Consider the following 18,271-nt stretch of genomic DNA (forward strand, 5'->3'; position numbering starts at 1 on the left):
TGTTTCCCAATTCTGCTCTGGGCTCATCAGCCTCCTAGTAGCAGCTGGCATGCCTAATGCCCAAGAACTGGTATCGCTGGAGTTTTCACCCAATAAAGTTCAAGAGAACAAAGGAATGATTATGCGTACACCTTGAGGTGCATATGCCAGCAGTCATCATACTAGGGTTGTTATCCTCCGGGTGGGGCCTGGAGATCTCTGGGAAGAACACCTGATCTCCCGGCAACAGAGGTCAATTCTCCTGGAGAAAGTGACTCTTTTGGAGGGTGGACTCTTTGGTATTATATCTTGCAGAAGTCCCTCCACTCTCCAGGACCCACCTCCATATCTCCAGGAGTTGGCAACTCCACATCATACTTAATGAGTGCTGAATCTTCTATATCTGCTAGTGAATTATGTAACAAAGCTCTTAGTTTTGTCGCTTCTCTTAATTGGGGGATAGACCTAAAATAAATTAATACTGTGAAAAAGAGAAACTGTGTAAAAATAACAATGGGGTGGATCCCAACCATCTTCCAAGTAGCCTTGCTCCAACTTAAGTGGTTCTTCCTCCAGCAGAAGAACCACTTAAGTTGGAGAAAGACTGGAAGAAAGTTCAAACTTGAGCCAAAAGGAAAGGTAGGTTATAAATAAACTTTGCTGAGTGGAGTGGTAGGACTGGGATCCCCCCAATATTGTTAGTAAATGTGCAGCACAGAAACGTTGGTAGATATTTTGACTATAGATGTGAATAATTCTGGGGTGTATAAATACAACAAAAATGCATATTTAGCTTGCAGGATTTGAACTGCTGGGATGTGGAAATTTTCATTGGCTTTTTTTTTTGTATAAAAAAGAGCATGTAGGGAGAATAAATCAAGTGAGGTACGGTGTCCTTCCACTTGTTAGATTGTAATTTTTTTGTTTATAAAGTTGTGAATGGGAAAGAACAGGAAGGAAGCATATCATCCAGAATTTCTGGCTGGAATCAACATTGTTTGTTGTCACTCTGAACATTTTACACTGTGACTATACCATTTGAAAGTGTTTGGGGAAAAAATACCTGCCAGGTCTCTAAAACCTCTTTTTAATTTATATTTTTATTAGACTTAATTTTTTTTAAATAATGAAATTATGTATGAAGAAATATGTCTTCGTGTTGAGCTTATCTTAAATATAGGACTAGTAGCAAGGGGTAGAACAGACTAGAGTGGAAGTCTATTCACTGTCAGCCAGAAGTAATATGATTTCCACTAATCCAATCCTTAGATTTGTATTTAGTTGTTCCTTATTTTAATTATTTATCATTATTTGCTTGTTCATTATTTTAATTGAAGAAATCTTCTGGTAAGGGGCTTAATTGGAGTAAAGATTTGCAGGTTTCAGACCTAGAATTTATTTTGAATCTTCAGCATGACAAGAAGAGAGCACCTCTGCTACGTAGGAAGTGCATTTCCCTCACAAAACTAGTCTTCCTCAGGCCTGCAACCTCCTTTTGACTGTTGCAGAGTAAAAGGGCTCCAGGTCACTGTTCCATTCTAATGATGAAATTATGTTTCAGAGATTGTGAATGTGTGTCTTTCTTTTCCCCTGCTATAATTCCTCTGTTGTCATCTCAGAACCAGTTTCTTGTCATATCTTTTGCTGCTCAGTTAATGAGTGCATAACTTCAAAAATTTGTTTCCGCTGTTAAATATTTAATGAACCCTGCCACATGAAGAAAGCTTAAAAAGTGACTCTTTATTTTGTGTTTATGTGTGTTTTACATTTTTTTAAGAGAAGAAAGTGCCAAACAGATCATTGAGAGTACATACCCAGTCATCACCTCACAGGTCATCTGTACGGTGGAGGCTACCCCATTCTTCAGGTCTAAGAAGTCCACATAGATATCCAAGTTATCGCTCAGGATATGGAGAAAGCAACAGAAAAATGAGTTATATATCACTGCCAAAAGAAGAACGAAATGATGAGATGAAAAAGCTAGGTAAGTAATTTTTTATGATAATTAAGTGATCCCTTTTATTTCATGCACACTGACGCTATGTTATTTTGGAATGAGGAGTTGTCTGCATTCCTTCTCCCTGGTAATTTGTTTCAACCATTAAAACAGTTTACTGAATGAAATGAAAGCACATAAAATGCATATAGTGAGCTCTTAAAATGCTGCCAAGAAAGCAGTTATAGGTATTGGTGATGAGCAGTAGTGATGAACATCCCCATCCTGGGCCTGCCTTGAAAACCTTAAGTCCCTCACTCCCCACCCCCTGCAGTTTTCTATCTTTTGGAAAGGTAGTAAATACTACTGGCAAAATCCATTTGCAGATAGACTTGGGCACAAACCGGAAAAAAAACGAACTGGGAGGTTCCAGGTTCATACAGTTTCACAAACCACGAACTTGCCCCGGTTCCTGAACCGGTTTGTGTGGTTCGTGAAAATGTCACTTCCAGAGCAGCAGAAGGTCTGCAAAATAGGGGTGTGACCTTCCGGTTTCCCCTTTTTAAACACCAGCTGCTTTTCAGCTGATGGGAGGGGAATCCCCATCAGCTGAAAAAAGCTGCCGGCTGTTCTGCTTCCCATTTTTGCAGAAGTTTGCTTATTCCCTGCTGGCTTTAAAAGCCAGGAAAGGGCTAAATGGCTGGTTTTCCCTTCCTCCTTTGGAGTATACACACACACACACACACACACACACACACTTTCCCCCCCCAAAGGCAAGGAAGTGTAGCAACGTTGTAACGTAGCATTGCAATGTTGTAACATTACTGCACTTTCCTCCTGGCTTTAAAAGCCAGGAAAGGATTAAATAGCTGCTTTTCCCTTCCTCCAAGGCATGTTTCAGGCTTTGCAAAGAGAAAAACCCCAAGCATTTTGCGCAGCCCTTTGGAAACAAAGTGGCAGGTGCCAAAGGGCTGTGCAAAACGCTTTTTTTTTCTCTTTGCAAAGCCTGAAACATGCCTTGGAGGAAGGGAAAAGCAGCTATTTAATCCTTTCCTGGCTTTTAAAGCCAGGAGGAAAGTGCAGTAATGTTACAACGTTGCAATGCTACAATGTTACAACATTGCCACACTTCCTTGCCTTCAGGGAAAAAAAGAGAGAATGTGTGCATCCCCCAAAAGAGGAAGGGAAAACCAGCCATTTAGCCTTTTCCTGGCTTTTAAAGCCAGCAGGAACTAAGCAAACTTGTGCAAACATGGGAAGCAGAACTGATACTGAAACGCTTTAAAAGTTCCAGCTGGAATATGAAAGCAGCAACACTTTTCTTGCACACAAGAGAACTGTTGCTCCTTTCAAACGCCTATGCTTTTTTCAGCTCATGGGGGATCTCCCTCCGATCAGCTGAAAAGGTGCACACCTCTACTGCAAAAAGCTCATCTCTGGTTGCCTAGGAAACTGATGGATCGGTGCCAGGCTGTCTGCAGGACTTACTAAAAATGAACCAAACGAACCAACCTAAAGTTCATCCTGGTTCATCCGAAATGGGCTCTGATGAACTGCTGGTTCGCGAACCACAAACCAGCCAGATTCGTGATGAATTTTGGTTCGTATTTCAGTTCGTGCCCATCTCTACTTGCAGATTGTCCTTGCAGCACAGGTTGATTCTAATGCAAATATTGTTTCCAGTCTAAACTATACAGAATGTTGTCCTCAGTTTCCATACAAGAAAATTTAACTCACCGTCAAAAACCACTTGGGGTAATCCAACCAAGTCAAATTAAGATTTTCTGGTTTTTTACTGTTATTTAATATTAAGTTGCTGTTGATTCGTGATTGTTGATTTCTTCTCTAATTGTATGACAGTTTTATTAATATTGTATTTGGTGTGCTGTGAAACATCTTTTCTGTTTATTGTCGAAGGCTTTTACGGCCGGAGAATGATGGTTGTTGTGGGTTTTCCGGGCTGTATTGCCGTGGTCTTGGCATTGTAGTTCCTGACGTTTCGCCAGCAGCTGTGGCTGGCATCTTCAGAGGTGTAGCACCAAAAGACAGAGATCTCTCAGTGTCACAGTCTGTGACACTGAGAGATCTCTGTCTTTTGGTGCTACACCTCTGAAGATGCCAGCCACAGCTGCTGGCGAAAAGTCAGGAACTACAATGCCAAGACCACGGCAATACAGCCCGGAAAACCCACAACAACCATCTTCTCTTCTGCTGATCTGTTATTTAAATACTTTGCAATACAATCATAAACAGAGTTATACTCTTCTAAACTCAATGAACTTCAATGGATTTAGAAGGGTGTAACTATTTATGATAACATTGTTGGATAAGAATGTAATTATTCCACTGGATAAATCTAACTGTTTCAAACTGTAGCATTTGAACATCTAGTGTTTGAGTAATGAAAAACTCAGTCCAAAATAAGAGAAAAATTAAACTGAGAATTAGCAATTTGCTGAATATCACACAAAATACTGGCTGGGAAATACATCCAAGTGTATAAGGGCCAAATTATTACACAGTAAAAATGACTTAATACAGTTGAAACTAGTGTTCACATGCAGGCTTTCTTTATACAAATTTGCATTACCATATTGGATTGGCAGAGGACATGTGGCCCTTTCATCTCCTGCTAAATGAATTGTAGTGCTGGCTCACAATGCAAACTCCTTGTGGCTGTCATGAAGAGTTTGTATCACACATGTGCTGGGAGTTCTGTGCCTCCCACGAACATATGCCTGGCAGCTTGTAGGAGCAGGAGGAATGGGGACATGGGGGGCTAGGGATCCCATTTGCCACCTCTTACCTGGATGGTGGGGGGAAGGACATGAGGAATGGGCCCAGGAACTCCCAAGGTGTCCAAAGCACTTCCTTTCCACTCCAGGAATGATGTCATTCCCGGCATGACAAGAAAAGAAGAAGGCCTCTGCGTGCAGCTGATTTGATAAAAATTGGCCCCTAGTCTTTATCAAATCAGCCCTGAGCCTTTACTTCCTTGTCGCACTAGGAATGATGTCATTCCCAGAGTGACAAGGAAGTGCTCCAGAATGTACTTGCGAGATAAGTCCTCCAAATGTGCGTATCTCCCCCCCCCCCCCGGTCCCATGGCTTGGGCTCTGGGGAACCTGGCAACCCTATGGGGAGCACATACCAATGCATGCCCCATGACATCACTTCTGGAAAAAAAAAACAGAAATGATAGCTGATAGCTCTAGGAATCTCTGGAAATACTGGTTTTACCATAGAAGTTCTGTCGATTCCTTGAGCCGTATGCCATCGCTTTTGAGTTTTTCCTGGAAATGACATACTAGTGCATGTGTCAACAACGTTTTTAAAAAAATTTCTCCTGTTGCCACTTGGAGCAGTACTGGACAATACAGGTTACTGATGGGAAGCTTTCTGCCATAGTGCTCCCAGTATGGCAACTCTCTCGCACATGGAGAAAGAATGAGCTTCAGCCTACCCCCACCCCCTGTGCCATTTTCATGAACTGAAATGGCCCTGGGAATCTGCTGTTACCTCCATTGGAAAACGCAGAGAAAATAGCAGTTCCCTGAGGCCTGTTGAATTTGCAAAAATGGTGCAGGGTAAGGCCGAAATCCCTTTTTTCTGCATACCGCAGTTGGATTCAGCTCCTGCATGCCTAGGATGCACAGAGCTTTTGGCACACATGTGAAATAAAATTCTCATTGTGGCGACAAGATCTTTGTATCATGTGAATTCACCCTCTGATAGCAGGGTTGGGAGATACCTTTTTCTCTGCTTGAGAACTGGTACCAGGCAGAGCAGACCTTCTAGGCTAGATGTACCATTGATCTGCTGCAATATGTTACAGCTTCATATACTCAGAAAACCCCCAGCTACTATGCATTTTCCTATTTCTGGGGGAAAGGGCAAACAAATTTACAATTAGTTTGACGAGGGAGAGATGGTCAGGGTTTTTTTTTAAATTAACTTTTAAAAATTGTCTTTGGGTGAGTAAATCCTATTTTGAGATGTTGAAAACCAGCTGTTGATATAATGCAACTGAATTGCAGGCATTGCAGCACATACATATAATTAAAAATCTTGCACATGATTGCATTCTAAATTTGAATTACAGATACTGGTATCAGGATATGAATAATAGAATCTGAATCTAGACCCGCATTATGAATACAGTACTTGCACATGATGCTTCATATTAATCTTAACATTAGTCAGTGGTAACAAACTACATTTCAGTAAAATAAATGCTCCTCCATATCAATCAAGAATTCTGCCTGAAAACAGACATCTTTTAAACTATTGCAGTAATAATGATATTAGAAGTATGTATTTCTCTTATTGTATGCAGCATCTGAATCAGTATATATGGTTTCACTGCAGTCAAGGACTTCCCAGGCACAGAGTCAACCTGCATATCGGGCCGCTTTAACCAAGAGAAAAGTTGCAGGTATATTCTTGAAGTCAGAGCATAAAAATAGAATGCCTAATGATGTTTAATGATACATGTAACAATTTGCTTGGTTTTTTAATTTTTAAACCTTTGTCTTTGGACCCTCAATTCAGTTTCTCCTTACATTACCTTAAACTTGTATCTCAGGAAGGCTCTAGTCACAACAACATTCTTTTTATTTCCACTCACACAGAGCTTCAAATATTCTCTGCTTCAGTTCAATTTTAAGGAAAATACGCCTGCAGAGGGGCCTCCCCTTCATTGTCGCTCTGGGAATGAGGTCATTCCTGGTGCAACAATGATGCCTTTGGAGTGTGCACGCTTTGCACATGCACAGTAAGTACCACCCCCCTGAGCACACCCTCGCCAAGACACACTCTATCCCCTGGTTTGGACCCCAGGTGACCTGGAAACCATGTGTGGCAATGATAAAGTTTGCCTGTCTTATTGGGTTGTGAGCCACAGTTGCTAAAATACTGTATGTGTTTTAAGGACTCTATCTTCCCAGTCGCACGCATACTTGTCCATGTGGAGATCAGGTATTTATAACTTCGGAGAATAACAGAATGGTGGCACAGTTCCTATCCTACCTCCAAGTACTGCTTCAGTGTATTTGTAATACCTCCTGTATCTGATAATGAGAGGGGAGTTTTCTTCTGTGCTGAGAGGTGGCAAACAAATTTGATAAATAAATGTTCTGTCATTTCCATGCATGCTCTTATTTCCCTGATGTTTTTTGTTTTGTTTTTACCTCAGTGTTATATGTTAGTGCAGCATCTTCATGATCACACTTTTTCTTCTTGGAGCACATCTGGATAATAGGTTGCTATATTCCTGATCCTGCTCCATAACACTGATGGTGAGAGAGCTGCATCTACATTCTAATGGAAAAGACTTTAATTCCCTATTAGTGTTGTGGCCTGGTAGGTGCCAGCATGGATCCAAGTACCTACGGAGACCAGAAACTTTGAAATGGCATATATAATTATGAAAGTCATTGCTAGTTATCTGTGACGTTAATACCTTAATCAGTACGCTTGCAGGGAACATTATCAACACCAATGTTATATTTAATGCAATTCAACTAATTTTTAAATATGACGTGGCTACTTGAAATCTATGTAGATTTTCCATAGGCTCCCCTGACTTAACAAGGGAGGCAAGAACTCCTGCTGCTCATTGAAAGATGACAGAGTGAATGATACAGGAAAGCATCCACACATATCATCTATATGAAGGAATTGCTACAGTACACCATCCTGGTTGAATTCTTGTCCTCTCTATTCTATTTCTGTGTAGTATTGCTATCGTCTCTAAGCCTTTGGAATGTGGGTGGGAAGCATAAAGAAAGCATTGCCAGGAGAATTGTGCCTGAAGCAAAGTTGGATGCTCTGCCACAGTCAAAACATCTAAGGAATTTCAAGAGGTCAAGAGAGTTTCGATAAGTTTAACAATGGGGGGGGGGGTTGTACATTACCACCACCACCCCTAATTGCTGCTGGATTTTACCAGACACAAGATCCAAAACAACTATGGAGATTCCTTCTCTGATAAAACATCTTAAGAATTTTGAGGGAAGCAGGATTACCAATATTTGTCTGACAGGTTTTTTAGTATCATAGAAAAAAGAACAGGAAAGTCTATGGTTGGTTCTTCATTGAAAGCATTGCATATTATATATGTTGCTATGATTCCTTGCACATTATTGCTTCATACCTAAGCTGAGAGAGTGGGAAAAAAGCTTAATTTCCAAATAAACAGCACATGAAACCCAGCTGTAACTAGTTAGCACTGAAAATGGAACAAACAATGGTAAATGAAGCTGTAGCTTCCATCTTTAGTTTCAGTAAGAAGAGCAGTAGGTAGAAGATGAAGTTGGAGGCCGTTTTCTAAGTTTTAACCTCAGGATGGCTGTGCTATTCTGTCAGTTCATGTAGGTCTTTATAGGAAGACTTTAGAGTTTGCCCTGATTGAAGAGGATGCCACCCAGCATAAACATGAAAACTCATTTTGGCTACCAGTAGATAGCATGGCTTAATGGAATAACCTTATCTCCATATGATATATTCTTAAACTATGTGGTCTGATTTATCACTGGACAAATTTTAAATCCTAGATACTTGAGAACAGACACGGTCACAAGGGTTTTGGTTGGTTCTCACCCATGGATTTGTGTTAATACTATTTTTGGCGGGGGAGGGGGGGATATTTCATGCTGGCTTGAGTTCATAGCTCCAGGTACTGGGAAGTATGGCAGGGATTTCTGAGGGTGGCATAAGTACTGAAGAAATGTTTTCCTGAGGAACTAGAGCAGAGTTCCATAAGAACAGCCCTGCTGGATCAGGTTAGTGGTCCACCCATTCCAGCATTCTGTCTCACACAGAGGCCAACCAGTTGCTATAGAGGGCCAACAACAGGACATGGAGGCTAAGGCCTTCCACTGAAGTTGTCTCCTGTCTCTAGTATTCAGAAGTTCACTGTCCCTGAATCTAGAGGTTTTCTTTAATCATTATGGCTAGTAGCCACTATCTAATCCCCTTTTAAAGCTGTGTATGCCTGTGGCCATCGTTACATCCTCTGGCACATCTTAATCACTCATTGTATAAACAATTCCTTTTGTTTGTCCCAAATCTGTTGCCCATCAACTTCATTGAATGCCTTTAAGTTATAGTCTTATGGGAGGGGGAGAAAAAGTTCTCTCTGGTCACCTCTCTACCCTGTGCATAATTTTATAAACCGCTGCCATGTCTCCCCTTAATTGTCTCTTTTCTAAATGATAAGTCCCAGACTATTATTATTGTTATTGTTATTACTATTGTTCATGTTCATATCCCACCCTCCCTGCAAGCGGGCTCAGGGCAGGTTACAACAGAAGATAAAATATACAAGATAAAATCACAATAAATTAACACAGCTTTCTAATAAAACACCTGCTCACCGTATAAAAACCATATAACATCTGACACAGGTGGAGGTGCGGCTTGATCATGCGTGGTCACTCATATATGGGGGGTAGATGGTCAATACCATGGTCTTCAGCCTTTCCTCCTAGGAAAGGTGTACCAACACCCATCTTTATAGGCTTCTTTGATACTTTTTCAAGTTCTGAAATGCCCTTTTGGAGATTTGGTGACGAGAACGGTCCACAGTATTCCAAATGAGGCTGTATCGTAGGTCTATAAAGGGATATTATAATATTGGCCATTTTATTTTCAATCCCTTTCCTAAGAATCCCCGACATAGAGTTTGCCCTTATCACTGCTGCAGCACACTGAGTTGATGCTTTCGTTGAGGTGTCCACTACGACCCTCTTTCCCTCTCAAGCCAATTTTGCATGCTTACTGTGATGTTTCTATGTATTCAATTCAATTTGGCTTTCCAGCATTTCGCACACATCGTTCAGTTTGAATGTGTGTCAGACTTTGCTTTCTGCACTATGGTTGAAATCCCTGTACTGTTTTGGAGTAAATGGGAGAATTTCTGTGTCATAAGTAGTGTCAGTGACTGTGATTGTGCATGTGTTGCAACATATTAACATTGCAGTGGCCCTTTCCTCTGTCCCCTTTACCTACCCCTTCAGCTTCATGACTAGACATGGGCACGAACGGAAAATACCCCCGAACAAGCTGTTTGTTGTTTGTTGCCATCCACGAACAACGAACATTGAACAGTTGTTCATTGTTTGTGGCCCCTTAAAGATCCGTTTAAGGGAATTCCCTCCTGCTGCCTGCCAGCTGATAGTTTAAAAGGCCCTTTCCTGCCACGTGCAAGGGGCAGGGCCCTTTAAACACCCCACAAACTGACCTTCCCAATGTCCAATACCTACCAAATTTGCAGGGGACATAGTCCTCACTGTCCTCTGAAGACCCCCCCCCAAGTTTCAGAGAGATTGCATCCCAGAAAAGGCATGATTCATGTGCCCCCCCTTTGCTGTCATTTTCTCTTCATAGTGGCAAAAACGGAACTGCCTGTTGGAAGGCAGCTACTTTGAGGGGTTACAAACTGACCTTCCCAATGTCCAATACCCACCACATTTGCAGGGGACATAGTCCTCACTGTCCTCCAAAGACCCCCCCAAGTTTCAGAAAGATTGCACCCTGGGAAAGGCATGATCCATGGGTCATTCTCTACTGAAAGTACTTTGAAGGGTTAAAGCCAGAAGTAAAGCCAGAAGGAGTTCAGACAGAGTTCAGTCCCTGCCGTTGCCAGGGGAATTGATTGAAAGACCCCAGACTGTATGACTTGACGAACGGTTGACGAAGGCAACGGACGAGGCTTGCAACGACCACTTGTTTGTTTAAAATGGAGCCTCACGAACGGCTTGTTTACAAACAGACGAATGGGCTGTTCGTGGGTTTTTTCCGTTCGTAATGCTGGTCGTGCCCATGTCTATTCATGACTGGACATTGTCTTTCCTGCCACTGGATTAGGGTGGCTGAGGAGTTCTGGAGGAAAACCTAGACAAATAAATTGTGAGTTTTCCTGCATTCATTCTCTTACTGATGGTGTGGTTACTGATCTCTGTTTTTCTAGTTGTGTGAGGGACATCTTGAAGGTTTCAAACCTGGCTGTTACAGCTGTGTTACAGGTCATCCTTACTACCATGAAGACTTCCATGTATTTATGCTCCATGTATCTTAGATGGGTCTTCTTGAGGAGATGTTCCCTTCTTCAGAAGGCCCCAAGAAGGAACAGTGTCTCTGCTTTTCTTTACCAGGACAGCCTGCTATAAGGAATCGAACAATCGATTGGTGGGCAGTGCATTACATTTCTTTTAGAAATGTATTGTTATGGTCCAGTGGTGCAACTTTTTAAATTAAGTTTTTTTTTATTTGTTTGAGAGCCCTCAGCTTAAGAATGTTGCCACAAACCCACATCCAACTCAGGCTTAGGCTGACCTTCCCCTACCCTGAATGTAAAACTTCTCCTCTTTAAGCCTGTGAAGATGTACACTGGGCTGGGAAGCCTCTGATATTGTGGTTAATGATAAGTTTCAACTTTCCTTTTTGTCCCACCCTTAAGGATTATTAAAAATGGTTACCCAGCCACATCTTAATAGGGAACAGATAAGGGGTTTGCGCTTCCCTTTAGCAGAAACTGGCACACAAGGCTTGGGGAGGTTCAAAAGGTAACAGAAGGCTTATTTAAAGTCAAAAGGCAGGTAGGCAGGTGTTTGAACTGAAGAAACAGAAAGGTTTTTGTACAGGAACTTCACTTGTGCGAAGCACAAAAAACTTGGTTTAACACTAGGTTGCTGGCTTCTTTCAGAGGTTGACACTGCTTCACAGATGTTACACTTTATATACTCAAACACAAACACAGCACAACTTTCCCTCCTCTCCAGACCTTAAGGGTGCTCCACTGAGACAAATTCTTCCTAGATACTGGGCAGGCGTTATAGTTATGAGCTATCACCCTGTTCTTGGCATCGAAGGGGAGATTCCTCTCTACCCACTTCCTTGGCCCTCTATAATTCCCAGATCTCTTGAGTCTAAGTAGGAGTTAGTGCTGGTTTTCCCCACTTTAGTCCTAGGACTAAAAGTGTTTCACAAACATTATTTTCTCTCACAGAGGATTCTCTGGCTGACCCTCTCTGGGCTAAAGCCAGGCTCCAACTCCCTTTCACTCTCTTGTTTACTCTCCAACTCCAACTGACAGCTTCCCCCAACATTCCATCCCCAACTGCCATTTCAGGCTACCCCATGTGGCGGGTGGGGGAGGGGAACATGTCAATCATACTTTCACTTCTGGAAATCTCAGCATCTGAAGCTGAGTCTGTCACAAATGTACTTAAACGCAACTTGAAAAACTTTGAACTCCTGTTTAAAAACTCCCAACTACATTGAAAGGGCTTGATATCAAGAATTTATGATATTTTAAATTCAAAGGAAGGGCATCTTCCTTTGAAATATCAAGCCAAATGGAATAAGGACTGCAATATTTCTTTTTCTGATGCTCAGTGGAATACAATATGGACAATCAACATTAAAGACCTCTCTTTCAAATTAATGGAAAGATGGCATATGACACCCCTCCAGCTACACCACATTAATCCTGGTGTTTACCCATTTTGCTGGAGACGCTGTGGCTTGGTCAGAGACTGTCTTCATTCATGGTGAAGTTGTCCCAAAATTCAATCTTTTTGGGACTTAATTATAGTAGAAATCCAAAAGATAACAGCATATATAGTCCCTAAGCGCCCCGAAGTGACCCTCTTATGTCTCTGGGAGGATCCCACGATTCCGACTGTTAGAAAAAAAATTGATCTTTGCTATGCTTTCTGCTGCAAAAATGTTTTTAGCATCTTCTTAGAAACGAGAAGCATCCATCTCTATCAACTTAGAATAAAAAATTATGGGACATTTTCATCATGGATAAACTTTCTGATTGTCTCCACTCAATTGAAAACTCACTGTACCAATTGACCTTTTTTGAGCAATAGCTGCCTTTCATAAGTTATACATGCAGTATAAAACAATTACGCACTCCTGACCCTTTTGTTTACAGCGTTGTTGGCTTAACTTTAAAATCACACGATGTATAATAATGATGATGCTAGCCTTCAGGCTCTATAATAAGTTACTTCTTTTATGACAAATTTATCTCCTTTGTATTGTAAATAGTTTAATGTCTGTTGTTCTGTAATGTTTGGGAAAATTACAAAAATATATATATTTTTAAATTAAGTTTTTTTAAGGGGGGGATGGCCGCAAATGAATGCAGGAAGACAATTGCATGCAAACTGCAGTGATGAATGGAAGACAAATGATCTGAATCAGTGAGGAGAGGGGATGGAAAGGGTGTGCCAAAACGTTGCAGCTCAGCGGATCAGGGGAAGGGGGGGGGAGAAAGGCTGGTCCTGGGCTTCTATCAATGTAAACATTCTGTGCTGCTAAAATTCCACCACAACTTTGCTGTAAAGAAAACATCAGAGTATGTGCACAGGGAGAAAAGCTGGGGAAAGATCTCTTCTGTACAGCCTTTCTCCATGCAGAACTCATTTTACGATTTGAATCAGTTTGAACTTTAATTCAGGGTATTTAGACCATGTGGAATCAGTCTCAGCAATTTTAGACTCCATTAGCATATACTTGAAGTTGGGATTTTTTGTTCCAGTGTGCATCAGCTTACACTTGCCTACGTTGAACTTTATTTGCCACATTGTTGCCCACTCACCCAAGTTGTCCTGGAATTTTTCACAATTGGCTTTGGTTTTCACCATCCTGAATATTTTCGTGTCATCTGCAAACTTAGCCACTACACTGTTCATCCACAGTTCCAGATAATTTATGAGGACATAAATAGCACCAACCCTGATAACAATCCTTGTGGGACCCCACTGCTTTCCTCCATTGTGAGAACTGTTCATATATTCCTACTTTTTGCTTCCTATCATTTAACTGTTCCAGTAGTGAATGTCTAAAAGGGAAAATGCTAGGGGTCAGGCTCCACTCAGGGCCGGATCTAGAGGGGGGGGCAGGGGGGTAGTCTGCCCCCGGCGCCGCCAGGGAGGGGGCGCCGGAAGCAGCTCCCAGAGTGTGCAGGCGGCAGCATGGGCAGCCGCGCTGCCTTTTGCTTGCCCCGCGGGATGGGGCGGCTGGCTTGCCGCGCACCCCCTGTCCTGCAGGGCAGGAAAAGGGCAGCGCGGCCGCCCACGCCATTCACTTGCCCTGCAGGAGAGGGGGCAGCCGGCCGCCCCCTGTCCCGTGGGGCAGGTGCATGGCGCGGGCAGCCTCACAGGCTCCGCGCTGCCTTTTACTTGCCCCACGGGACAGGGGGCGGCTGGCTTGCCGCGCACCCCCTGTCCTGCAGGGCAGGAAAAGGGCAGCGCGGCCGCCCACGCCATTCACTTGCCCTGCAGGAGAGGGGGCAGCCGGCCGCCCCCTGTCCCGTGGGGCAGGTGCATGGCGCGGGCAGCCTCACAGGCTCCGCGCTGCCTTTTACTTGCCCCACGGGACAGGGGGCGGCTGGCTTGCAGCGCACCCCCTGTCCTGCAGGGTAGGCAAAGGGCAGTGCGGCCGCCCACACCACTCACTTGCCCCGCAGGAGAGGGGGCAGGCGCATGGCGTGGGCAGCCTCACAGCCCCCCGCACTGCCTTTTGCTTGCTCCGCAGGACAGAGGGTGCGCGGCAAGCCAGTCGCCCCCTGTCCCACGGAGCAGGCGAAAGACAGCATGGGGGGCTGCAAAGCCGACCGCGCCATTCGCTTCTGAAGCGCAGCTTCTCACCCCCCCCCGCTGCCTCTGGCGCGCAGCATGATGACGTCATCAAAATGATGTCATCACGCTGCGTCAGGAGCGCACGCGCTATGCACGTGCGCGAGGGCTGGCAAGCGTTGCCCCGGGCGCCAGGAGCGCTAGATCCGGCCCTGGCTCCACTAGAAAACATTATACTCTAATCTAGAACCTCATTACTCAGTAGTTAGAAAAAAGGCACAGTGCACATATGCCATGTAATTGCACTGAAACTAGGTTCTGGTCTAAAGTTCAGATTAAGGCCTTGGAAGATGTTTTGTGATAGATGGCATTGCCAGAGGACCATCTGGGGTTAGGAGAATCAGGAAAACTTCCCTGGGGTACAATGAATGGCAAAGAGATCTTTATTCCACTCAGGTAGAAAGGATTTTCTCCTGGAACATGGGTTGATTTTATTTTATTTTATTAGATTTACATCCCGCTCTCCCTGCGAACAGGCTTAAGGCAGCAAACATCAACAAAACATCAATAAACACAGACATAAAAACACATAAAACTGTACAATTTATTATCAATCACAGTAGTTCAATTCAAGTCATTTAAATTAGTCAAGGAAGTTGGGTCTCTTTGGTATAGCAACCATTGGTGCATTCGAAATACTGGATTAAATTTGTTGTTTTTCTTCTATTGGAGGCCTATGCCTTCTATAGAAAGTCTGGTACTGGTTTCTCAAGTGAATCTCTTGAAACCAGCTTCTTGTCAACAGGTACTTCAGACAGCAACCCCATGGCTATCCCACTCACAAACAATGGCGCACGACCTCTTCATTGAGTAGCATGTTGAACTAAGATAAGTGCCCTTTCTTGAGTGATCTATCAGTACTATGTCATATGTAAGCAGGACATGCTTCAGTAGAGAAATATATATAATTTGAAATCAGTGATAATACATTAGATCAGAAATTGTCATAATTCTCATTCTGTTATGGTCTCATTTCAGAGGAGGAGGAGCAGGAAGAGGCAAAAGATATCACTGTTCGAGTTATGTCCTCTCAGTCTGTGCTTGTTACTTGGTCAGATTCCATCTCTGAGAAACAGAAGATTGCTACTACCAGGTATTAGGCATTATGTTGTCTTTTATATAAGTAACATCTTTGTTCTTCCACTTGTGCAAATGGAAGCATAAGAGATGCTTTGGACCTATAATAGCAGTTTGTGAAGTCTTCTGCAAGATTTTGTGGAACAGCATTAGCAGTTTATATCATATACTAGCAACAGTGCCTGTTGTAAAAATAAATACAGTGGGCTCTAGCAGTGGGGCCAAGGGCCTGCAGCCACCATGGAGGCAGCAGGAAGGCTGCCTCCATGGTGCAGCCACCTCCAGCCTGCAGCCACCATGGAGGCAGCAGGAAGGCTGCATGGGGGGAGGCTCCTCCGTGCTGTGCCTCCCAGCCGGCTGCTCAGCCCTTCAGAGGCCACAGCACGGACACCCAGCATGGAGCTCCCAAGGCCCCACAGCAGTTGTTGGAAGGCCCACCACCCCTGCAGCCGGCTGCAGGGCTGCACTGCACCTCCCCACTGGCTCCACAGGTAGGCGTCTGTGGAACCACGGCACCGGTGGGGAGGCACAGTGCAGCCCCGCAGCCACCACAGAGGCAGGGGGCTCCCCCGTGCTGCACCTCCATGCTGGTGCCTCAGCCCCACAGAGGCTTGCCGCTGACAACTCTCCTTTTAACCTGGTGCAGGTGCCACAGGCCCTTAGTGCACCTATGCCAGGATGAAAAGTGAGTCAGCCCCAATACAGCTTGGCTTTTATGTACAGGGTGTGACATGTAGTTTAAATTAAGTCACCTTCTGGATCTAAGGAAACCTTCCCTTAATCCTATGAATTTACTTACCGTTTCATTATAAAGCAAGCCAGTGTGGTGTCTGAATCTAATAACTATGATTTCCCCTCTGTATTCCCAGACTGTACACTGTCCGTTATCGAGAGAAAGGTGAATCAGCAAGATGGGATTACAAGCAAGTGTCCAACAAGCGAGTGTTGGTCGATAAACTGATTCCAGATACCATGTATGAATTTGCAGTTCGCATCACACAGGGAGAAAAGGAAGGCAAATGGAGCGCCTCTGTTTATCAAAGAACCCCAGAAGCTGGTGTGTATTATTTTAAAGTGTGTATGTGAAAGAGAGAGACTTCTAACTACAGATGTTGGCTTAGGGTTACTCCATATATTAGTATACATCTCTCAACATCTCATCATCCAATGACTCTACACTAGGGGTGTGCAACAAAAAAAGATTCAGGTTTCCTGCTTCAGAATTTCTGAAATGGGAAAAAGAGCCATGCAGGATTTGAATTTAAAGTGTCCCTTTCTATGCCATTTGTAAGCGGCGTGGAAAGGTATGCTTTAAATTCAAACCCTGCTTGGCTTGCTTCAGCTGTCAGACGGAGGAGCCTCTTCCTCTACCGGTCAGCCAAAGCAAGCTTTGCGAGGTTTGAAAGCGCCCCTTTCAGGGTGCTTTAAATTCAAACCCTGCGGCTGGCTTCAGCTGACCGGCAGAGGAGGAGCCTCCTCCTCTGCCTATCAGCTGAAGCCAGCTGTGGGTTTGAAAGCACCCCTTTCAGGGCACTTTAAATTATTGATTTTTAGATTAGATTAGATTTATTTAGATTATTATTGATTTTATAGTTTTATGATTAATTTATTGTATTTTTATTAATGTTGTTGTGAGCCACCCTGAGCCCATTTGTGGGGAGAGTGAAGTATAAATGAAAATAAATAAATTCAAACTCCATGGCTGGCTTCAGCTGACTAGTGGGGGAGGAGCCCTCTCCTCCCCCAATCAGCTGAAGCAAGCTGTACCGGATTTGAAAGTGCCTCTTTCCAACCCGAAGCTTTCCAAAGCGATCCGAATCGCCTTGGAAAGTTTTGATTGGGTATTTTTGAATTGGGGCCGGAAATGCTGAGCCTGATTCGGGAATCCCAGATCTTTCTGATTTGGGCTAATTGGTTTTTTTCTGCAAATCGGAATCCCGAATTGCACACCCCTACTCTACACTTGATGACTTGCAAGTGCCTCCACTGAAAAGAGTAATGTTTGTGGCCCAAGATGGATATTCAGCTAACAGTGCAATCTTAAATATAGTTACACCCTTCTGCACTGCTGTGACCTTGTAAAATTTTCAAGGCATGAGACATTCAGAGGTGCTTTCCTGTTGCCTTCCACTACATAGCACCCCTTGCCTTCTTTGGTGGTCTTCTGTCTAAGTATTAATCAGGGCCAACCCTGCGTAGCTTCTGAGATCTGACAATATAAGGCTAGCCTGGGCATGCATCCTTTACCCTAACAGTTTTAAAAATTAAGGTCTCCCCCCACCCTACTGGCTTCTATACCTTTTAATTAAGTGCTTCAGGTTGTGTTTACCTGCCTTGAATTCAGTTCCTTTGGTCATTTTGCAGAAAAGCTATATTTTTCAGGTTCTTTCTTTTTGATGCTGCCATCTGGATTGTCTCTTGCTTTTTTGAGACATTGTGAAATTGGGTTCAGCAAAACAGGCCGTAGTTTCCTGGAATCCAGTTCAAGGCCTAGGTACCACACTGTAAAGGGTTCCTATTGCTTATAGAGCAATATGTATTTGTATACACAAGTTACATTATTTGAAATAGTTATACTGCAAAGTAGTGTGATGCAAACAATTGGAACTACTGAATTCTACTGTGC

At 43.4% G+C, this 18,271-nt stretch overlaps 1 protein-coding gene across 1 annotated transcript in view; it reads left to right on the top strand.

Annotated features, from left to right (window-relative positions):
* FNDC1 (fibronectin type III domain containing 1) overlaps nucleotides 1-18,271 on the top strand; it is a 152,121-nt gene that overhangs the window by 68,708 nt on the left and 65,142 nt on the right. Inside the window, exons 2-5 of the mRNA XM_054978357.1 lie at nucleotides 1,757-1,963; nucleotides 6,252-6,350; nucleotides 15,547-15,661; nucleotides 16,515-16,702. Coding sequence (XP_054834332.1) covers nucleotides 1,757-1,963; nucleotides 6,252-6,350; nucleotides 15,547-15,661; nucleotides 16,515-16,702 — 609 coding nt within the window. The remainder of the gene's footprint in view (nucleotides 1-1,756; nucleotides 1,964-6,251; nucleotides 6,351-15,546; nucleotides 15,662-16,514; nucleotides 16,703-18,271) is intronic.

Source organism: Eublepharis macularius, chromosome 1, assembly GCF_028583425.1.
Source record: "Eublepharis macularius isolate TG4126 chromosome 1, MPM_Emac_v1.0, whole genome shotgun sequence".
NCBI classification, from domain to species: Eukaryota; Metazoa; Chordata; class Lepidosauria; order Squamata; family Eublepharidae; genus Eublepharis; species Eublepharis macularius.